Raw genomic sequence first — 24,092 nt, 5'->3', positions numbered from 1 at the left:
CGTGAGCGGGAATCGAACTCAGGTCATTGGGTTCGTAGCACAGCGTGCGAACCACTACACCACCACCCCCCTTTGATGCAATGGCCAACACACCTCTGATAGCAAACGCCCTGACTTTCGTAACAGTATCTGACCAATACGTTGTGCGCAATAGAGGGCAGTGCAGCTAAATCCGTTGTTGGACTGCACATCTAAGACTTCGAATTTCATGTAGTTGATCAATTCTGCCCATCGGCGTTTCCCGAGTGTTGGACCCAACTGCGCGATAGCGACTGCCAGCGAGGGCACAGCAATAATCTCACAATCCTGTGAGCCGCACCAACTTGTTATACATATTTTATGACCAAAAAGCATGAAAGGCGGCACTGAGACAGAAAAAATATTTTTTAAACGCACTGGAGGGAAGAAAAAAACCGTCAACTCGCTGACGGGTTTTTCCATATCCCTCGACATTCTGCGCATGAATGAACCACTTTGTACTCGTGGCTTGGCCAGACTGCAACAACGCCCCAATTAAAAACCTTCTGCAGACAAAAAAAAGACAAACTAGCAGGCCATCCACATTAGCGCAATGCATTCAGCTTAATGATGCCACTGGACACAAACGCTACAGAAACAATAGAGTCTCTCTCTCGCTGGTGCTGGTACGGAGTGACCAGTCAACTCTGTTCAGGACAAGGGAGCTGCACGGTTCATGTGGGGTTATTTCTCCCACTACTCTCAGAATTTTGACAGGTCAGCTGAGATTCTCATATTCGATAGAGCTGGGTTATCCGACTCTTTGCGTTATCGAGTTAACCTACGAATTATCAGTTCAATCACTCATCTAATTGGATAACATGATGCTCCAGCAGAACTACAATTATCTGATCATTCGCAAATTTCTCGAATCCGCGGAATAATAAATTGAAAATAAAAGCAAAAAACCCACGACGTTTCGATCGCAACACAAGCGGTCTTCATTAGGCTGCTTTTATTATTTTATATTTATTATTTTGTCAATTTATTTTATCATTATTTTTATTTTCTATCTACGTGACTTTACCAAAATAACCAAGTACATGGATTGTTCGTAGTTCGCAATTGCTCCTGAAATCCGTGGGACCATTCATCGTGAAATCCATGAAAAATATAACCACGATTTTCTGGGTCCCTTTCGTACTCTGTGGCACACCGCATTGTCCGCTGCGGTTATCACAACGCAATTTTCATAACGTAATTCATCACAACGTAATTATTGCACAGTCAAGCAATGCGAGGTAAGAACCGAGTGCTCATTCACACCGCCTATATGTGAAGGTGTATAAGGTCCCAGGCTTACGTTACACATCTCTCTCACTTTGGCCTTCTCCTGCTCACTGATCTCGGGGGAAGAGCCTTCATCAATTCCTCCCCGCATTTCTTCTCGACTCTGCAAGAGATTCAACACACACACACACCGATATCAACCAACTTCATTTCACCGCAATCATTTCCATCAGCTTGTCAACTTTCACCTTACAAGGGAGTCGGTAATGAAACCCGAAACTTACGGTCGCTTTTGTCCACTGGTATGTTCAACACTGTATTGGGTACTCATTCTAAGTCAAAAGGAGGGCTTAAGCACATTTCAGATAACACTGGAATGTGTGGCTGGTAATTTATTTCAGTTAAATTATTTGTTAGCTGGTTCGCTTAGCATACTGGCCTTACAATCCAGAGGTTGCCAGCTCAAGCTTGCGTAGTGTGCCAGTTGAAACAATGGGGCAAAAGTTTCTTGAGTCAGATTATTTATTTAAACTGCAGGAGCAATCCGATGGGCTATGAAGCTCTTTTTCACAGATGTCCACTAGGGGCACGGGGGGTCAGCAAATCTCTCCCCATCCTCCCTTGGCTGTGTCCACCCAATAGTGTAAAACGGTGCAACTCAAGGGAGTAATACACGTGTGCAGGTCACGTGCGGTGTTGGGGCTGGCTTCAGGCGCCTTGAGATATTAGTGGAAGGCGCCTTACAAATAAATGTAAAACACAATCCTGCGGAGGGAGCTGGTAGGAACGTTGGGTTGCTCGGTCAATGGCCAGGGTCAACGGCGGCGTGGTGTATTCCGCAAATATGGCCGACTGAGGGCGGGCACAAGCCGGCGTGAGTAGGTTAAACGTTGAGTTTTATAAGGGCACCACGGGGTGACCAGCCCCTCCCCACCCAGCCCCACCCCTCCCACCCCCCACCCAGCCCCACCCTCCCCACCCAGCCCTTCCCCACCCTCCCCACCCAGCCCCTCCCCACCCTCCCCTCTCCACCCAGCCCATCCCATTTTTGGATGCACGACGGACGGACACAATAATCCCGTGGGCTGGTGTAACCAGGAGGTTCCTACCAGTAAGATTATTACTGTTTGTTGTGGATACTCCCACCTCTCCAAAGATATGTGGCCAGCATGGAAGAGAAGACCAAATACCCTCCAGAGGGGCTCTCTAGAACTCCCTCTATTGTTGAAGGCCCTTCTGCCAGCAGTGGTACTGGCAAAGCAACCGATTGCAGGGCTGCACCTGTACCTCTCGAAATGGTTGTGCGGTGCCATGCGCGAACCACTCCACCCAACCGATTAGCGGTGAGCAAGCGGGGGCAGTGTGGAATGCGCGTGGTGTGTGAGGCGTGTGTGGTGTGTGGTGAATGGTGGTGTAGCGGTTAGCGCGCTGCGGAACGAACCAGGCGACCCGAGTTCGATTCCTGCTCCCGGCCAACATCAGTAACGATTATCTGATCCGGTTCTGGGCCTCCCCTAGGTCGACTCAGCCTCAAATGAGCACGTGTGTAAAACATTGCCACTCGGGGGAAAAAGGCGGCCGGGCGTGGTGTTCGCAACCCATCCCCCCGTGTGCTGTGCCAGCATTCATCGGTGCTCGCTAAGAGAACTTGGCCCAAAAAGCTGTTCAGGCTATACCGGGGATCTTTGTCTTTGGCGTGTGGGGGGTGGGGCAGCAGTGACTGTCGGTGTCATCTCTTGCTGGAGTGACGCAGAGCAGCCCTGGGGCAGGCCCTGCCTCCGCACGACATCTCCTTGATAAAAGGGTACTGGAGATTTCTTTACACTTAAAATGAACGTTAGAAAAAAAAAACTCCACAAACGGCAGTCACTTGGGATTCCATTCAGAATTGAGAAATAACGGCAACTACTGAAATAAAAAAAATCGCCACGTTGTTGTTCGCGTGAGATTTGAATAATGTAACGTTTTGTAAAACTGAATAATTTCTCTGGAACGGTCACTGATGAAGACAGGTGCCCGTGATTCGTTAATTGGATAACAAACTAGACACAAAAAAGCAGAGTTTTGAATCGAGATGATTTAAAAGTGCGTAGCTTCAGTTGCTTACTAATATCGCAAGGAAGAGCGTTCCAGACGGCCGCAGAAGCACATCTGAAAGTGCGCGATTCAGTGACCGTCTTTGTTCGATGAATAACCACCGCCGACGGTCATTTGAACCAATGCACAAAGGCCGAGTGCTTTTTACGGGTTCTCGTGTGTCTTGTTTGAAACTTAAGAGATTTATAAAAAAAAACACATGGCATTCCACGGCTGTGCTGGGAGGGCGCAGGGGGCAGAGGAGCGAATGAGCGGGGGTTAAATGATAGAACAAGGGAGCGGAGATTTGGCAAGGCTCAAAGGTCACCCCGAGTAAGGCCCTCTCCTCCCTGCACCGTGCACATTCCTGGCTGCAAGTGTCTTGGTTTTAAGCCTCTTCTGCGCCAGAGCCAAAAAAAGTCAGCGACGTGTTGTCTGCAAGCAAATATTTCACCCTCGCGAGCCAAGTTTCTCTCGCAGCGAACTTATAAACGTTGTGGAGTTGTTTGTGAAGGCCAAGCGATATCAGCAGCATCAAGAGCGATATTTTTGGTCTCTGAAAACAACTTGGCAGTGTTCAGTTGTGTGTTGATTGGCTCACGATATGGGTGGCATTCATACACACAATAAAGCATGGAGATACAGCAGTGGATGAACAAAATTCAGTAAATTATTTTAGAATTACTCCATTAAAACTAAGTCTCCACATATCAAAATACATATATGTTATTCCATCAATCTACTCCATCAACCTACTCGCTTTCGAGATCAATATTATTGTTCTAGCAAGCCTGACTGCACAACAACACAAATTGAGTCTTAATATATATTACTAAATAAGGTTAACACGTATACTACACTGTATTACCAGTTATGTAAATGGGGCTGGTATGCCACCCAACACACGTGTTGTCCCTACTAAACACTTCCTATACGATGACGGTTCTGCAGATGATGGAACGGCAGTGAACCTTTGCTGCTGTCAGACGAACAGGTTTCCTCCCATGAATTCTACTTTTACATTTAGACCACTGCAGGTAACAGAACACAAAGACACTGGCAGAAGCAACAAGACACCAGCAGGGAAAAGTGGAACTCTTAACAAAAGGTGGGTGGGGGAGAAAGGAGAGAATGCAGCCTATTGATTGCTCTGTGTACTTGATGCAGTGTATGTATGTTGAACTTCTTTCGTGCCGTACGTAGCCAACCATGCCTATTGGAGCTGAGGGGAAGGACCACAAATTCAATACAAAAAGCAGTTCAGAAGAAATTAGCTCTATTAGCCTTGTATGTTTTGTGCTCGTTGTACCGTGATGTTGACGCACAGTCTTTCCGTTCAGAACTTGACCTGCGTGTTTTGTTCGCGCGATTTTATTGTTGCTGTAAGCAGGCTCCCACGGTGGCGGCGTAACCAGGTGTACCCCATCGAAAACGAGCACTTATTGCCCAATGGCTCTTCGCTTGAGCCAAGACAAATCCTAAAACACCAAGAAAAAAACCTAAAAAACACCCCTCGATTTTGCAAAGCTGGCGGAGGGGCCCCGGCTGGAACGCGGGGACTGACTCACGGTGCCGCCGTACTGAGGAGCGAAGGAGGAGGCTGTGGGCCGACCCAGGCCTGGTATGTGAGAAGCAGATCCCACTCGTCGCCCCCCCACCAGACCACCGCTGCCTCCAGACAAAGTGGGGAGCTGGTGGGAACGACGGCAGGCGGGGGGGGGGGGTAATGCGTCAGTGTCATCGCCCCGTTCTCCATGGGAAACAGAGGCAATAAAATATAGAAACAACTCTTACTCCACTCCACGTGGATGGATGTGTAGGGATGTTGCCGCGGGCGTAATGGGATATTGCAACCGGGATTATTTGGTGATGCTGCTGCTGCCTTGGCAGTGGCGCTAAAGCACAAAAAATAAAATCATTTAAAAACTCCACACGTTCGTCAATAACGCTTTTGCCTAACAGGAAAGATATATAAATAGGTGACGTTTCGGGCAATACGGCCCTTTTTTATGGCACGTACAATTCTGAGGTGGCCGGTTAAGTTCGATCTCCTGGCGCGGCAGTTGAAGCGATGGGCTAAAGTTTCTTAAATCCATTCCCACCGCCTCCGTCCACCTAGCGGTGTAAACGGGGCCACCGCAGGATGATCGGCAGATTGCACGTGGTGGGATGAAGTGTGGGTACTCCTAAATCTTCCAAGACATCAGGTCAGGGTGGAAGAGTAGGCCAAACACTTTCGAGAGGGGCTCACTAGAGCTCCCTCTGATGGAGGCCATTCTGTCAGCAGTGCTGCTAGCAAGTGATTGCAGAGCTGTACCTTTAGCTTACTTGCAGCATGGATACGCATTTAATCATAATAATTGAATGTACAGGACTTCGTAAATCTACTGCTACATTAACACCTTCCCACACACTGTGGACCGCCCTGCTCTAGATGTATTGCCCTGCTATAAATGGATCGCCCTGCTATTCAATCATCAGGGTAGATGTGCACGATGTGCTGTGAAAAATAGCTTCATAGCTCATCGGATTCCTCCAGCGTGAATCAATATTCTGATCCTAATAAATAAAAATTCCGATTCCGTATCCGAATCCGAATAATACATTCAAATGTGCAAAAAAGCAGCCACGTCAGAGACACGGGGTTCGGCCAAAAATGTGACAAATAAAGACCATGCCACGTTAAACACATTCCAGACACAGCGAACTTGGGTGCACCTTTGTCAAAGTCGGTGACGTTCTCAAGTATTGTTATTATCATCATTATACACTACACGCAGTGCCATGCACGAGTTTGAAAGGTGGCAGAACAGCTTTCGCAAAGCGGGACACCTCCAGAAAGCCCTTCCAAGAGGCTATTAGGCCACACTCTTCCATTTGCTTCAGATGCCTCACCGGGAGATGGAACTGGTGACCTCTGGATTGCGAGTCCAGTGTGCTGACCTTTGATAGAATCAGAATATTTATTTATACTGGAGGATTCCGATGAGCTATGAAGCTCTTTTTTTCACAGATGTCCAGTTAGGGCATGGGGTCAGAACGTGACAACAACAAACGATACAAAAAAGACGATAGGAGAGCAAAGTATCGGAAAGGTAAACAAATCACGAAAAATAAAAATAAAGCTAAAGTATGTTTATGTTAGCAGCTGAAGCCCACTCAGCTATTAGCTTATTTTTCAGAAGCAACCTGGCCACAATTTATAGCTCAGCGAAGTGGCTTAACACGTGGAAATGCATAGCAGCCATGATGATCTATCACACATTACACCGCGGCAGGAACCGTATTCCTACGAGACATGATCAACCTACCAACACAAAAGAAATAGCCCGTGCTCTTCAACGGTTACAATGCAAACTATTCTCACATCAGTCTCACATCTTACCCTGCACCGTGCCGGTCATGAACGTTTGTTGACCATACCTCGCCACGCTGGTCAGTGCAAATTGGTGAAGTCAGGGCCCAAAGACCTACCGCTCACCACTGGGAGTTTTCCGTGGCTGGGAATCGAGGGAGCAAAGGGTGTAACTATGGCTGCAGGGGAGAAGCATGGTTTCTGCTGTTATTATCTCCCGTTATTAACTCTGGGAGAGTTCAAAGGCAGTCAGCAGTGTGGTATGCTGCCTCTCACAGGCTGACAAGACGTTGTATTGTTACTGAGTGGAGAGATGGACCTATGCCTCCTCATATCTTTGCTAGTCAATCATCCACAACAGCACATACAGAGTTGCCTTTATATTAATTACTATAGGGATAGGTTGATACATAAAGTTGTGCTTTTAAAGCTGGGATTTTTCTTTGCGTGTTAGTGTGTTTAAATACACTACTACATGGACGCCATTGTGGTGAGATGTTAACTACCTCGCCTCGTATACAGGAGGTCGAGGGTTTGATCTCAACCCTGACGCCTGCTGTATATTTGGAGTTTGCATGTCTCTCTCCGTGGTCGCGTGGATTTTTCTCGGGGTCCTCCGGTTTTTCCCTCCACAATTTTAATCAACATCACGTGTTCAGAGTATTTGGGTGCTATGAACGGCCACACGATAAGCCACTTCGTTGAGTTATCATTTGTGGCCAGGTCGCTTCTAAAAAAAACTATATAGCTCAGTGGGCCTTACCTGGTAAAATATATTTTTTAAGTTTTTAACTACAGTACATCCCAGCAGTGGATGGTTCATGGCAGACAATAATAATAGCTACCTGGGTCCGAGGTCTTGTGTCCATTTCTGACAGAATCCTCCGGTTCTGGGTGAGATGGCTGTAACCGTCGCACGTTTCTGTGAACATGAAAAAACAACGACATCGCTCTTGATAATAAGTAGAGTCGTGGAACAAACAAGCCAAGTACAGGGACACCTGTGCTTGCGAACATTCGACCTATGAACTTCCAGAGATACGAACAAACCTGTCCCGTATGTTCGGACCGAGAATCGCAAGTTCAACCGCACCACACAATGGATAGCGGTGGTGGCATCTACATCTGCAGAACGTGAAGAACCAGTGGCATCTACGTCTACAGGAGATTATACAACTTGTAAAGCCATTCCCTGTGTTTAGTGTACAAATCGACTTACGAACAGACCTTTGGAACCTAACTTGTTCGTAAGTAGAGGAGTCCCTGTGTATGCAGCTGGAACTTGCGAAAAACAGCGCAATAATTATTATGATTTACAGCGCTTAGCCAATCTGTTCCTAGATGAAGGGCTCCCCACCCCATGGCAGTCACGGGAGTTGTTTGACCATACTTCACCATGCTGGTCAGTGCGGGTTGTTGATGGGGGTGATCTCAGGACCGGAATCAGACACCTCTCGTCATTGATGCTTGTCAATGTTCTCCCTAAGAGCGACCTTTTGTGAAATACCAATCATCAAGTTCCTTTTTGCTCGACAGTATTCACGCTGCCATTGCTTTCGCTGTCACACACGTTTAGTAATTTTTGTGACGTGTGATCTTCGATTTCTTTTCTCATTCTTTTTCTCGTGGTTTTACAGAGTTGTGAGGTTTGCGGCCAGTTGGGACGTGAGAATAATGAACACCTTTTTTTTTTAAGCATCAAAAAGGAATCAAGAAATTGGACCCAGGAACTTGAATGGTTACATTTGGAACGTAATGTGGTTGTCTCTCACAGACAAATTCCAGACTTGCAGAGGCATCTCCGCCCTCGCTAATTTCCACACGGAAAGCGATCGCGGGCTGGTGTGATGCAAAGTGCCCTCCATCAACACCGCCAAGGAGAAGAAGACGCAGCTAATTACAGCCAAGACTTTACAAAGATAATTGCGGGGTGGGCCATCATTGTCATTATCACGCATTATTATTTTGGTCCACTCGTAAATAAATAAATACCCCTCAGCCACTTCCTTTGACGAATATTTCCGTCACTAATTTCCGTTATCAAGCTCATGGTCCACCCTAAACCGCATCCACTGCACAAACCATGGCAGATGCGGATACCCTGATGATGCACAAATGGAAAACTTAAAAACTCCACAGTAGTAGTGTGCGACTGTGGTCATCCAGAACAGAGACCATACAACGTATAACGACGCAATGCCCCAATCCACAAATACAAAGGAGACATCATCACAGCCACGATACACTCCGCTGCTCCCGACGCGGTTGTCTGGGCTTGATCACCTGAACGTGAAATCGAAGTCGACATCATCAGCCGTACGAAAGAAAGAAGAGGTTATAAAAACTTGACGCTGCCGCACGATGGCAGTGGCGCCGCGATGCCAAGACTCCATGGTGCCGATGCGCACGGAGAGCGACGAGGCTCGGGGCGCGTTTGGCGTGGGTGTGCGCGCAACGCACGCGACGCGCTGCTGGCACAGCTGCGAAGGTGCCGGTAATAACAGGGTGCTTGTCGGAGTAAGTATACATCTCGGGGGGCTGGTAGAGGGGGGCAACTGCATGCGAGTGCCTAGCCTTGAGTGGTGTCTTGCCGTGTGATGGACAACAAACTCGACAGGTGATTTATGGACGAACGTGTTACGTTTTGACGAAAAAAACTCCTGGGACCTTTTAATGTGCCGGGAAGACTCGCAGATTTTACAGGGCAGCGGCCACCTCAGGTGGGCACCAGCTACCCAAGCATCTCCGATTAGCACGGTTGGCTACTGTGAGTTGAGCCTTGGTGAAACCAGGCATGAGGCTGGCGTGGTGGCACGGCTAAGTCTTCACTGATCCCGCTAACGAAGTGTCCAACTCGCTTCCGACAGTCACGTGTTCTGCGACGTAAGCCACACATTGCGACCAACCGCGCTAATCGGAGGTGCAGGGAAGGACAACGAGGTGCCGGGGAAGGTACGACCTGGAAGTGCATCAGAAAGGTCGTGGGAAAAAAACCACTCCAGCAACACGCTGATGAACACCAGCAACACTGTGACGTCAATGACAGCGCAAATTGCGGCGAGTGGAGTGCATCAAGATATCAAACACTTCGTGGGCTCCCTTTTCCCCCAGGGCGTTTCGACAAAGGCTGCGCAATGTCTCAGCGTGAAGTTTGCGTGATGTCTCAGCGTCTGGCTGTCAGGAGGAAAGGGGGGGACACCCTAAGGCTGGGCGCACAGGACTTTGGCGGACACAACAATTGTTACCGCACACAGGTCGATCCGACAAAAAAAAATCCTACGAGAGATTCAAGTTCGCGGCCGACACAAACAAGCCCAAGCGTTCAAACGCGCACTGCTTTCCGAGGTCTATTCAGTTTTGCGGCCAAACCCAAAAATGCAAGGGATATATTATAACGTCGGCGTACGGTGAATGGGTTTGCAGAAAAAATATGATGGTGTTTCATTTCTCTTTGGAGGTAAAGTAGGCGTGATTTATCTTAGATACAACTCAGAGGCACCAAAACATACTCGCTAAAACAAATCCATTGGGTTGAGAAACTTTTTGGAAAAGGCTGCTTTAAAACATTTCTAGACACCCTTGCAGAGGTGGGCTGCTGCTGCTGCTGTCGCCGCTGGTGCATTGGCATTTGATTCGTGGACCCACCTACTGCAAGTACAATCCATTGCGGAAACACACTCACAGACTACTCTACTCATCGTGCATTCGACCAATGGAGGGGAGAACCACCGATCACAAAAATTGGGTTCTAAACCAATCGGCAGGGCTTTAACTAAATATGACGACACAGTGTGTGACATGAACTTCCTAAAAAGCCAATGACAAGTGACAACCAACTTATCACATGGTGTCCTCGTAGCAAATCAGATGCCCTGTGCAAATGACAAACCAAAATCATCACATGGTGTTCTCGTAGCAAATCAGATGCGCTGTGCAATACAAATGACGTGCGATTGTCATGCGGGCCGTTTAGAAACTCCATGTTTGTCATAGTGCCATTGTTATAAATTTCAATTAGGACCAAGACCGACAATAACTACCCTTGCGTTGTGTTTGTGGTTGTTCTACGCTGGAGGAGGGCTGGCACTGGTTCACACGTCAGCCACCATTGACGTTGGCCGTGGCTGTGAATTTAACTCAAGTGTCTGGGTTCATAGCATATTGTGCTAACCACTGTGCTACCACTCCAACCCCTCAGTTGAATCACATGACTCCTCCCTGCCTCCCCCCCGACAAAACAAGATAAATCACAAATAGAACTTAGAGAAATGCGTTAACCTTGAGAAATATCCAATCCGTGTGAAATTTCCATTGTAAGTGATAATAAAATAACATTTTGGGTAACACAACACCTGAGCTTGGCCAGAGTTGGAGTGCTTCTCAAACACGAAAGGAAGGGGTAAAGCGTGTCGCTGTCGAAGGTCACCAGGATGTTCGGGACCCAATGTCAGTGTTGAGAAAATGGTGCTCAGCAATCCGGAGCGGACCCCCCTGCCTATCCTGCTACTGGGGCCGGGTCACAGATAAGACGTTACACACACACACGCGTGATTGGAATGATGACAGTTTATTTTTAAAAAGCGCGTTACAACTCGTCAACTTGTCCTGAAAAGCGTTATCCAATGTCTCTGTCGTTACAGGAAGCCCCAACTCCACCGCCCACCCAAGCCTTACCCTGCCGTCAAAAATGTAGACAAAACATTTGCAATGATTTATATATACTATATATATTTAACAACAACAAAAATCACGTACATGCAAATACACGCTTGGTCACCCAACGATGCAGCCTAATGGACCCAAAACAGGTAAAATGTGTTTAGTGGAGGAGAAAACAAATAGTAATACTGCCTCGAGATGTGTTTTTATGGCGAGGGCATAGGGTTTGCTTTTCTGAGCATGCAAAGAGTAACCCAATTACACATCACAAGTTCAAAGTTAAACCACAGCGGCTATTTTATTACTCGTCAAAGCTCCAGTTGTCCGCTCACCGCTGACGCTGATTAACTTGTGAGGAGCCAATCATTTGGTGGTGTATACATAAAGGCGATTTTGCTTTCTGCAGGGCCCACATTTAAATGTGGCATTTTGCCACCCACAATGCAATATTACAAGCGCCACTCACAATATATAACGTTGCAATAATATAACGACCAATGCCGCTAACAATTCAAGATTGTAACAATGTAACAATCAGCGCCACTAACAATGCAAGACTGTAGTAGTATTAATAATAATAAACTACAAAAACACTATAACCCAAACTGGCAAACCGCTCACAATAAAGTTTTTTTTGGGTTAGGTTGCGTAAAACAAAATCCTTTGTTATGAATATTGGTCGCGAAAGCCGACGTATTAAACTGGCAAACCACGATCATGTGTTACAGTTATAGCTACGTTATATTAGTGCATTTGATCATTGCCTTAAAACTATTACTCCATGAATATCATCATCATGACCGTACGTCTAAGTTACGAGTACAAAACACAAACACACCGAGCTTGTTAACCACGCGCGAAATCGCACCGGGCTCCGTAAACAATTAAGCAAATGTCTTGCGTTACTCTATGGGCTTCTATGAATTCATTAGTAAACCACGTGCATTATCGACCGTGTCCCCACCGAAATAGCAAAACCTGGGCGGGCTGCTCGTCTTCACTCACTGTCTTCCAACCCGATGCCGAGAATTCCGTAGCGCTCATCGTCGGCTTAATTTCTCGCCAAATATTTCCCCGGGACGCCGGTAGGTGACGTCAAGTACCAGTAGTCGCCACAGCCGCAGCGAGATATATACTGGATGTGGTGTGCCGGGCGCGGAAATATTTTATGTCGCTCAACCAGCTACAATTGTGAAATGAATCCCTGGTCTCCGTAGTAATTGGATCCATCTCTCCAGAGCGTAGCGATTGTTGATTGTTTAACTTGCCGATCGATAATGATGGGATCCCCCCCCCCTCATCATAAGTGAATGGTTAGTATGGTTACGTTGGCTTGATATGAAAACCTAACCGCGTACTGTAAAATGCTGCCATTCCTCCATATGACATCACCATCATGTGTTTTTTTCATGGTAAAAAAATCGCTCTCATATCTGGTACATTTTCTGATATCAAGACAACGCTGGGTTACATACAGCATTTCGACAAATCTTCAAACTGGGTTAAATCGCTGCTTCGTGTTGCGAAAGCTTCACCGATTTACAACACCACGAAGAAAGAAAATGTTGCGCGACATGTTTGCATCTTGGCAAAATTAGTGCGGGCATTAAAGGCGGCAGTGCTGGCAGACGAGACTTGATACACTTTTAATTTCGATTTAAAGCTTTCATCATGATAATGATTACTTGTGTTGCAATCGAAACGTCGGGAGAATTTTATTGTTAAATTTTATTTATTTTATTATTTCCCTTCTACGTGCCTTTACCGAAAGAACCAAGAATAGACTTGATACACGCTGGCTCACGAGTTAGTTTGCTTCAGATCAGACATGAGGACTCACAAATCGGCTCTTTTGCAATCAGGAATGATAGCTCACTTGATACATTTTTGGGGATTAAAATTGTCGCCAATTTCAGACTCAACACGTTCGTCCATAACACTATGGCTCCAAAATATATTTTTGATAATTATATATATATATTTTTTTAAGGCCACAGTGGTATTGACAACTGTGTCAGGTTGTTTTGTAAATTGTGGTTGTGCCACCACTGGCCACGCAGCAGTGGCATCGCCAAATAATTTGTTGAATCTAAACTTCCATCGTGTTCAACAAGGTACGTGCAAGATGAATACGGCGCTGTATTTCATAGTCCCCTCATGCGATTATGGAATCATGCAAACATTTTGCACAGACCGATAATGTTGGGTTTTCCGTCTTGGGCGGCATGTTGAGCGCTGTCCCCCTCTGGAGGTTTTTGTGTGCGAGGTTAAAGCTCCGAGAGAAACAAACGATGTTCAACATGCACACTCAACCTGGGAAAAACACCACACACTTGGTTGGATTGCGAGCATGTGTGAAACCTTCGGCAAAAAATAAACCAATGAATTCCACGCAAGGCGTGTGAAAAATATTGCACTGCAGAAACACAGCCATCGAGCTTTAGCCAAGAGCAACAGTTCTCAAAACTAGCGGTCCCGACTCCAATTAAGGCAATAAATAAGAACTTGATGGGGCCGTAGTGTAGATGTGAATATTTGCGACCCGGCAAAATACATTTTCTGCTGTGAACCTGCAGAAGTCGGACAAACCAGGTTGTCACAGAGGTGGAGAAGTAGTTGGAAGGCTCCGTGAAATATGTAATCCACATTACCTACTCGTGCACGCCGGCCGGACATCTTGGCAGAGGTGGGTGTACCCACACTTTACCTCACCGCAAGCACAATCTCCTGATTGGCTAACGGTGGTGTATCCAATTATACTGATCAAACCATCATAGCATCTCTTTGGGATCAACGGTATCCTATTCATCATGTGAGGTTGTGACAAAATAAGGTTGAGAACCACCGATGTAACCCACTGACAAACTGGGTTGCACGTAGTTTCATCGCAGCCTCATCACAGAGCGACCCTCGTCAAATATTTCAGCGTGTGCATTGCTTTTTGTTCCCTCCGGGGAGCCATGCATCAACCTGCTCGTGCCACGCCAGCGGCAAAGCCGCAGACTCCGGCCGCCAGTGAAGGCGGCGTGGCGCGAGCGAGCCTACGCTACCCTGCACTCGTCGTTGCAGTTCCACCGTGCACAGTAAACAAACACGAAAGGGGGTTGCGAGGCTGCCACGTAATTATTCGGAGAACGATGCGAAAGCTTTAATTGGGGCCTGAATTAACACAGCAGACACACGAGCAGCCGGGGGGCACGCGTGTCGTGACCTGCCTGGTGAAGCCGATCAGGGAGAACAAGGGGGAGCCGAACCTGTGCCTCTGGACCTCTCTCTCAGCGCGGCTAACAAGCGACGGGTCCGGTTGATCGAAGCGCTCGGCGCGGTTGGAGGAATCAACTGAAGTTCACGGGAGGCAGAGCCGCACCCCCTGCTAGGGTACACGGCGAATCCGGGCCACCGCCCCGGGCCCTGCACTTTGGGGGGCTCGCTCGCAGTTTCGACGTCACGGGGCGGGGGGGCACACACAGTGGGGTTTGCCCCAGGCCCCCCGCACCCCCCCCCATGGATGGCCCTGCGAGTGATCATGGTAGCAGCGAACAGTGGTAACAATGTAACTGGCCGCCAAAGATCATCTGACATTTCCAATTTGACTACACTTGTCATGTAAAGCGGTTGATAAAGATTTCTCCAAGTGTTCCGAATTATAATCCACCTCAAACTGATAGGAATTCCACGTTTTTTGTACTGAGTCAACATTAACCGGTGGATCCAAGGCCGTGATGGACAATGACGTCGCCATCGCACCAAGTAGGTGGACCCAAGGTCGAGGACTTCTGACCTCATCCGTCAACGTATGTGTCACATTTACTTTACCATCGTGGGATGTAATTACCATCATGGGATGGTAAATGGGAGAATTCCAAGAGACTTCCCAAGATGGCTGGCGAGTGATGCTAAGAGAGTTGGGCCACAATCATAGACTGGGTCACTGGTATTGTGCGGTGACCAGGGGTTGAACCCAGGTCTCCAGGTCCTGTGCTGCAGTTTGCTTGTACAGCTACAGCATTGGTCGACACATTTAAAGTGTATCCACAAGGCATGTAACAGTGCACCATCGATTAAAATGTAACGTTAGACTCACGACACCAGCGTAGGACGGTGCGTGTGTGGTGAATCGGCTTCGTTGGTTGCAATTCGTTCGTGCGGCCCCTACAACCATTGATGTGCTATAGTGCCGTACAATGATTTAAAAAAAAAAAACATCTAAATCGGAACCTGAAATAATGAAAATTTTACGATTTAAAAACGTGCAATAATTTGCGAGGGAAGCGAATCGTTGGAGGCCTAGCAGATACAGAAGATGTGTCATTGCCGCCGATTAAATTTTAAGCGTGGCCTCACGAAGCACAAATACAATTATCCACGTGAAAACGGATTATTTACTATTAAATGGAAATTGTTTACTAACTTTATATTTTGGCATAAGGGAGTGGAAAAAAGCCCCCTCAAATAAATTACGTAAAATATAATAAACAGTAAAAAAAGAGGGTAAAAATGAAAGAGTAAATATATTATCTTGAATCAAATAGCAACCAAGAATGAACATGATTTTAATTGAATCGTTCAAAATGGATCAATCCTTGCATGCCTCGTGTATACAACAGTCCACGCACACGCGCGCGTGTATATATCTGGCATTCAGATTGTTGCTTCGAAAAAAACTAAAAATGCATGTGAGAGAAACTGATGAAACGGAACGTATCTGGTTAGCAGTGAAATGTCTCGATCATTCCGAATAAATGTTGCTCAAAACGTAAGTCAGGAAGATCCAGCAGCACAGGCGTTGATTATGCAAGTTCTCAATAAATAGTCGTTCCTGTGTTTCTGTCCCAATAAAAAACGATCGTGGAGTTATTTGTCAATCCACTGCTGGATGGCCTCTCCATGCTGCGTTAAGTCATGGGGGTGGCTATATTTCAAGTGCAGGGGAGACCCAGGACCGGTTCTGAGATCCTTCAGCACGCTGTTAGCCGTCGTCGGGAATGGAATTCAATCCACCAGCTTTGCAGAGCAGTTTTGTACTACGTGGCTAAAATTGATCAAAATTGTTCTTCTTAAACAATTATACTGAAAAATATCTTTGAACGTTAAGCGACGCATTGCATTTACACGGTAGCCTCATTTGAATGACCGTAAGGCAGCAAAAACAAGTGTATTTTCTGTAAACTAAAAAAACACCACACAAGCACAAAATACAAAGACCCTCCCGTATAGCCTTAACAGGCTGTTGGCACAAGTGCTGTTAGCGCGCACACACACACACGCAGCGTAGCCTCAATATTAGTTTATCACAATTATCCGCCTGTCAGCGTCTGCACGAATGTAATAATCAGCATCCCACCAAATACTTCACGCCACCCAAGAACATAGCCCGACCAATCTCATGAGCGCGAGGTGGCGCGCTGACGTAGACTCAAGGGAGGGGGGGGAGAGACCACAAAAGGGCACCCCCCCCCCTCCCTTCAAGAGATGCATTAACACCGGGGCGATAGCGAGGGCCAGGATTGTTCCAGTCTTTCCTGGCCTGGTCTGAACTGGAGCATGTTTACATTACGAAGAGGAAAGCTGCACCCATTGCTTTGTCTGTTAGGAGACACGCCTCGCACGCTCAAAGTTCGTTGCCAATAAAACGAAAAGAAGCCGCTGATACCATAAAGCAAGGCCCGCCAACATATCCCCAACCTTGATTAAATTTGCCAGATGTAGCCAGAGATAATGAAAGACAGCTGATACCGGTAAAGTGCCCCCCACTTGAACATATCGGAACACCCGATGAAGAGCTGAATATCTGTGAGTTTAAAATTAGCAATGAAAACACACAAAGCCTGCAGAGTTTGGGAAAAAGAGGCATTTTTTGTCAATTGTTCTTGCGGCCTAACCCACATTGCGGGCTTTTCATTCTTGCAGAAGCTGAAAAATGAGACAAATATCTGACAGCACTCGCCGTTCAATTTAAATGATTTCTGGGATATTAAACCCACCCGTTTCACATGAATGGAACACCCAAAGACTTTCCCCTGAGTGGATTCATTTGCCATGGGCCATTTTTGTCAGTCGTAATGAGGCCCTTCTTATTCAACAGGAACAACCAAATCGCTTGGTGGTTCCAATTTAGTTTCGGCAAAACCAACTCTGTGTCTAGGCAACGCTTGCGGGAATGGAACGACGTATCAAGTTCGTCAATGTCTCGTATGTCTTATATCTTATAATAGATTTATGTGGAGCCTTGCACCAAGGCGCTTCACAAAAACATCGTAAAATTGTACATAAGGTGATAGATAAGACGATAGTGTTTGAAATAAAGCATGGGCTTGTTATTAAAAGTGGTGGTGGTGTAGTTATGGTGATAGGAGAACAGGTGGGAGTGGTTAAGGAGGGGTTGGGGTAGTGGTAGGGGTTTGGGTAGTAATAGGGGTAGTGATAGGGGTAGTGATAGGGGTTGGGCTTGGGGTTGAGGTAGGTCTGGTCAAAGCTGGAGGTCAGGGAGTAGCAGTAGCAGGATGGGCTCAGGAGAAGAGATGGGTTTTAAGGGAAGGAACGGAAGCAGCTTAACTGCTTCTGAATCAAGATTGAAGATGACTGATATAAATTGTGTCCAGAATATGTTGTCTGTATTAATGTTGGTTTCGTAACAAAATAAACCTCAGTTCACCAACAACGTCATCGCGAGTACAAAACTAAAATCTCATAAAAAAAAAATCTGTGAATGGCAGCAATGACCACGTCGCTCTCTTCAACCAACCGACCATACGGCTAAATGCACAAACATCATGAATTGAACATTGCAGATCTCATTTCAATCCACAACAGAGGCCCGAATCTGTGTCCGTCAGTATGTACTCAGAAGATATGCCAAAATAACACTCATAATTTTAAGACCGTTCATCTTCGGAAACATGAATTTTTTTTATATCAGGCCCCATGGTGTACCGTGCAGTCAACCTTTCTCGTCTCTCTTATCTCTCTGCCATGAAGGAGGGCCATTGCCTGAAACGTCACCTCTTAAATAACCCTTCCTCTCTAGAACACTGCCAAGGACGAACGTGTCGAGCATTCGTCAAGCGTACCGCAGCAGCAGCAGAGTCGCGAGCCGCCGGACCGATGTAAAGTGACCTTTCCGTTCCTATTCCTATCGCCCTTACACATCACTGCCCCCCCACTCTGCCTTACCCAGAAGCATGGGCATGCTGCGGTGGTGGCTGGGTGCCGAGGTGCCCCGATCCGTCTCGCTCTGCGGCCCCAGCATCCCGCCACCGACTCCTCCGCCGCCAATCCCAACGCCGACGCCGCCGCCGCCAATCCCAACGCCGCCGCCGTACGCGGCCTGCGGGAACGGCGGGCTGCTGCTGCCGTCGCCCGTGTCACGTGTGCCCGGCGCTGCGCTGGCGCTGCCCACGCTGCCCTGGCTGTCCAGCGAGTTGCGGCTGCCCGGAGCGCCGCCCCCGCCACCGCCACCGCCGCGCCCCCTCTCCGCGTCCAGGTGCAGGCATAGCTCCTTGAGGTCTGTGTTCTCCTGCGTGCGATAGGGGGGGGGGGGCACGAGGGTGGTCTTAGGGTCAGGGTATGGCGCTCTCCCGAGGAGAGGGGCCACTGCCTGGCCCCGTGTGAGCGCTGTTCATCGAGCGGGACGGATGGCCTCAAGTGGCAGGCAGGTTCCACGACCAGACATCGACCGGGCACGTGAGCAAGGTAACGGGGCCGGGATGCATGAAGCAGTAGTCAGATGTTAACTACGTCGCCTGGTATGGTAAAGGTTGTGGGTGCCATCCCAACCCTGACGCCTGAGTTTGCATGTTTCTCTCCCCGTGGTTGCATGGATTGTTCTCTGGGTCCTCCGGTTTTTCCCTCCACATTTAGAATCGACATCACGCGTTCAGATTATTTGGCTGCTTTAAATTTCCACATGATAAGCCACTTCGTTGAGCTATCATTTGTGGCCAGGTCGCTTCTGAGAAAGAGCTGTATAGCTCAGTGGGCCTTACCTGGTAAAATAAAACGTCTTTTTGTAGTATGGGAACAATGGCCTGGGACGGTTTGGCATCCGGGCCAAACCTGGGAACATTCCTGGGCAGGGAGAGTCCGGTTCCAAGTAGCCATGGAAACAAGCAAGACAGCATTCTCCCATGCCGGAGCTATTGCGTGGCACGGCCCGACTGCTTTCTGACCGAGCGCTCAGCCCCCTCTGCTCCGCTTACACCCAGGATGGGAGACCCCAACCTGTTTACGCCTATCCCCGAGCTAATTAAATCCGTGCTTACTCTGGGGAGGGGATTTATTACGATTGTGATTAATTATTTTTCTTCTCAATCTTCAATCATCCGTTATTTCAACCGCCGCCCCGAGACCAAAATGACAACCTCGTAATTTAAAAGTCCGATGCGCCAACCATTAAACCATGCCATCACCCCCACAATTTGGTACACGGGGCGAAAACAAAGCGATGGGAACACGCCGTTCCCCGTGACCATTTGTCAGATGTATTCATCAGGCTACAAGTGAACTCCGGTTTATTGTTTTGCTTGGAAAGATTCCATTAGCGGAGCGCCGTGCGCGCCAATCTGGGTATAAGCGAATTGTAAGCGAATTGTTAGTGTCTGCAGTAGCTTCAGCGAAATCGGTGAAACCGTGCACGTGAAAAGCAACAGCGAACTCGCGAAAACGTCTGGCTTCTGAGAAATATAAAATTTTCAATTAAAATACAACCAAAAAATAACCGGGTGCTATTTTACTGCATTATCAATTAGCATTTTGCACATTTAATATATATGCACAGCTGTTGTAATAATCATCGTCACTCACAATCTATCCACTACTGGATGATGGCCTCTATATATCATCGGCATATCCTCATGGACCTGCGATGAAGCAATTATCCATCCAACTCGCGCAAAATCACAGCTATTAGATGACGTGACAAAATACAACAACATCAAATTCATCAATACCCCCGGGGCGTTCATGAAAAAATATATAATAGGCAACGGTTCAGACAATGGCACCTCTTCATAGCACAAACATTAGAGTGGACAGAGTGGATAAGAAGAGATGGAGACATCACAACAGCTCCTACACCAAATTTACATCGCCGTGTGAAGTCTTATTATCCACATTTATCCACAGGATTTGACCCAAAACTGGCCCAGAAGTGGATCCTATTGCCCGCACTTGCGCGCAAATAATAAGACGCGTAAAACGCATGGAGAAAATGCGGCTATTAGGATCCGCACGAAGAGCACGGTTGGTTACGAAAGGTGCAAAAGATGTTCAACATAAATTTCGATTTAAAGCTTTCGTGACTGCAGGGATTCATCTTCTTGGTTCTTTCGGTAAATTCACGAGTCAGACTCTGCCTTCTCGACAGACCTGTTCTCCGCCTGAAGACGGCTGCTTGCGTTGTGGCCGAAACATCGTGAGAATTATTTTATTATGTTTTATTTTTATTATTTTATTATTTTCCTTCTACGTGACTTTACCGAAAGAACCAAGAAGATGTTCAACATACACACATACTGTACACATCAGTACGGATTAGTTTCACTTCATTGCACGAAAGGGCCACGTACAATATTCACGTCGAACGCTTCTCTCTCTCGTGGATTCCTTCCACCAGCAGTGGTGTGAGCGAGCAGTTTCAGGGCTGCAAGATTACCCTTTCTCTTTGGTTACTCAGAGATCATGAAAAGAAACCGGACTATGGTTTATGGCTACCAAAAAAACCAAGCAAATTCCACCGAAAATGCAAGAATTAAGTAAGGGGGAGAACTTGTTGACAGCTTGAAAGGGCTCGTGAATGTTGTCTACTCGAGTTCCATTCTTCCTCATTGATTTCCATTCTATTTTAAAGTGCCCTAATCTTTTAAACAGTTTCTCATGTGCCGGGTGAATGCTCGTATTTACAGTACACTGTAGTTATCTTCATGAACCCGGTTTTCAGGTTCAGGTGACACTACATTCCAATGCTCGAACGTGTCTCGAGCACACTTTTGCAGTGCATCATAAATCTGCTCTTAGGTTTTACTTTACACTGTCTCAGTGGGCGCACCTCACAGTGAGGAAGTGCAATGCAGCTAGGCTACTTGATCTGTGCCGTGGCAAATGGCTAGACATTGGCAATATCCAGTTCCAACGTAATTAAGGAACTGAATAACACCTACAATTACAGCCTTAAACGATGTATCCTGATGGCAGAGCTTGCCACAAATTAACCAAAATACCTCGCTGAGCTCATCCAGGAGCATCAACCATCATCACGCCAACTCCGCTCATCCTCGCAGCAGCGGCTTTTGGCCAACCATCGAACGGTGGTCACAGCATCGCGCGCTTTCAGGTGCGCTTCTGCGGCCGTCTGGAACGCTCTTCCTTCCGATATTAAGGAAGCGACTGGCGATATGCACTTTGAAATTAAGATTGAAAACGCATTTTCTTAAAAACCGCATTTTGTGTTTAGTTTGTTGTCCTTCCCCCGCACCTCCGATTAGCACGGTTGGATGCGTACGGTGCAAAAGAAGTTCAACTTACATACGTACGTACAGAGTGGTGGGACAGAGGTTAGCGTGCCGCGCTATGAACCCAATGACTGGAAATCAACTCCCCGGCCACGGTGAACATCAGTAGCAAGCGATATCAGAATCCGGTCTTGCCACGACCCCACCTTCACCGACCCACACTGGGCAGCCTGGTGAAGTATGGTTAAAGAAAAACGAAGACCAACATGGTGTGGAGAGGCCTTCATCCATTGGTGGATTGAGAATCGGTTGAACTCATACAAAAAAAAAGAAAACCTCCAATATGTATCCCGATAATGCAACAGAAAATTCCACAATTATATGTAACAAATGTCTCGTTTAATCCAGTCTCAGTATAGCAGAGAATACATTAACTAATTTGTATCGCATTACTTATTTAACATTGCCAAGGGCAAAATACAATTTTCTGTGGTTTGGTGCCTTTGGTCTGTGACGTTGGTCAACTGCCAGTTTGCTGTGGGCTACAAACTCGAGTCAAAGACAAAAAAGAAAAAACTTTTATTTTCACAAATCATGCATGGTGGCAACACGGTGTTGGAGAGGTGGAGGAATTTCCCTGGCTTGATATATTTTATTTGTTTTTCATGCCTGGGACTACACTCTCAGTTATCATTCCCGTGGGGGGAGGGGGGTAAATGCAACTTCTCTCCGATTAAAAAAAAAACAATATTTAGAATTGAATACAACAGGGATGAGTCCACTCACTGAGTATGACGTTTCGCCAGTACTACCCCCCCCCACCCCACTTTGCGCAAGAGCGCAGAAGCGTGGTCACCACATCTACGTCTCTATATAAGGAACGAAACAGACTTCTCCACAAATCTGGCTATCGCCTGATGAAGCTAGTTGTAATTACTTGCGAAACGTCGTACTCCGATTGTAAATGTTGTGGCTTGGCTCTCCAACACACCGGTGTGCTGTACTAGTGACGAATTGGCCACGTTCTGTTTACGTGACAACCCTTACTAGTTGGCTGTGTCGGGTGGTGGCGGGTTTTAACGACACATTTATATATTTACGCGATCTAACAACAACAAAAGACTCTATTATGGATGATATTGGTTGCGAAAGCCGACGTGTTAAACCTCTCCACTAATGAAGAAGGCTGGTTGCATGAATGCGTGGATGTCATCTAATGGAGAGGTGCTAGTGCCGTTGCACGATTTTTGGCTTTAATTATATGACTAAATATAATTATAGTAATAAATATAATTATATGAATTATAATTATATTAATTATATTCGGCGCGATTTAACCTTCTCTGGTGGGATGGTTTAGAATCTAAGCCTTAAAGAAAATATGCTGGCACACTTGATTTCAATGTCAAAGTTAAAGTACTGACTTTGTCATCCGAACAATGCACTGCTTGTACTCAAATCAATTAACTTGCTTTTTCCTACAGCGAACCCCACTCCGTGACTCAGCAAAAGGCACAGTAGCACTTTGTTACAGGATTAGATCTGGCCCACGGATCTAGTGGTCTCATTTGCACAGCAGCCATGAGGATAATGGTAAAGGTGCAGGGCTGAAAACGCTTGCTCACAACACTATTTTAACTTGTGTTTGTTTGTTGCGGTTGCACCCGATTCAAAAGCCGAATGGCTCACAGGGCTTTGCCAAATAAATGAAACTGAAAAAACTGAAAACTATTTTACTATTTTAATTTTACCAGCTAACGCACCCAATGAGCTATTCACTCTTTTTCAGAAGCGACCTGGCCACAAATGATAGCTCAACGTGGACATTTTATACCAGGCAAATACTCTAAACGCGTGATGTTGATTCTCAATGTGGAGGGGGAAAGCCGTAGGAGCCCCCACGGGGAGAACAAGAAAACTACAAATATACAGGCGTCGTCAATGCCGGGATCGAACCCATGACCTCCTGCAAACCAAAGAAGGGAGTTAACATCTCGCTGCCGTGGTACTACTGGCAGAGGGCCTCCACTCGGGCAAGCACCAGAGACAGGCCCTCTGGAGCGTGCTTTGGCCTACTCTTCCACACTGGCCAGACGTCTCGCGAGTATGCACACTTTACCCGACCGCACGTGACCCATTTCTACTGCTGGGTGGACAGAAGGTAATTGGGTACCAGAGACGAATGTTGTCACATTTGCTTTGGGGCCAAGTTTACGGAGCTGTCATAAGATGCGCTAACGCCATCGGTCATCTCTTGTTGCTCCTGCCAATTTAAAGGGCCCTGTGTGCCAGTTGTCACGAGCGAA

General features: G+C 46.9%; 2 protein-coding genes across 5 annotated transcripts in view; one reads left to right on the top strand and one right to left on the bottom strand.

The window, feature by feature from the left end:
* Nucleotides 1–24,092, top strand: part of LOC144943931 (fibulin-5-like) — a 610,861-nt gene that overhangs the window by 542,505 nt on the left and 44,264 nt on the right. The gene's annotated exons all lie outside the window — the stretch shown is intronic.
* LOC144943932 (coiled-coil domain-containing protein 85C-like) overlaps nucleotides 1–24,092 on the bottom strand; it is a 50,304-nt gene that overhangs the window by 2,593 nt on the left and 23,619 nt on the right. For all 4 annotated transcript variants that reach the window (XM_078871815.1, XM_078871814.1, XM_078871816.1 and 1 more), the window contains 4 exons: nucleotides 18,512–18,854; nucleotides 7,525–7,601; nucleotides 4,893–5,015; nucleotides 1,322–1,411 (listed from right to left, as the gene is read on the bottom strand). In XM_078871815.1, coding sequence (XP_078727941.1) covers nucleotides 1,322–1,411; nucleotides 4,893–5,015; nucleotides 7,525–7,601; nucleotides 18,512–18,854 — 633 coding nt within the window. The remainder of the gene's footprint in view (nucleotides 1–1,321; nucleotides 1,412–4,892; nucleotides 5,016–7,524; nucleotides 7,602–18,511; nucleotides 18,855–24,092) is intronic.

The sequence above is a fragment of the Lampetra fluviatilis genome, chromosome 33 (genome assembly GCF_964198595.1).
Source record: "Lampetra fluviatilis chromosome 33, kcLamFluv1.1, whole genome shotgun sequence".
NCBI lineage: Eukaryota > Metazoa > Chordata > Hyperoartia > Petromyzontiformes > Petromyzontidae > Lampetra > Lampetra fluviatilis.
The sequence above is the reverse complement of the archived record's forward strand: the minus strand, read 5'-3'. Positions and strand labels throughout refer to the sequence as shown.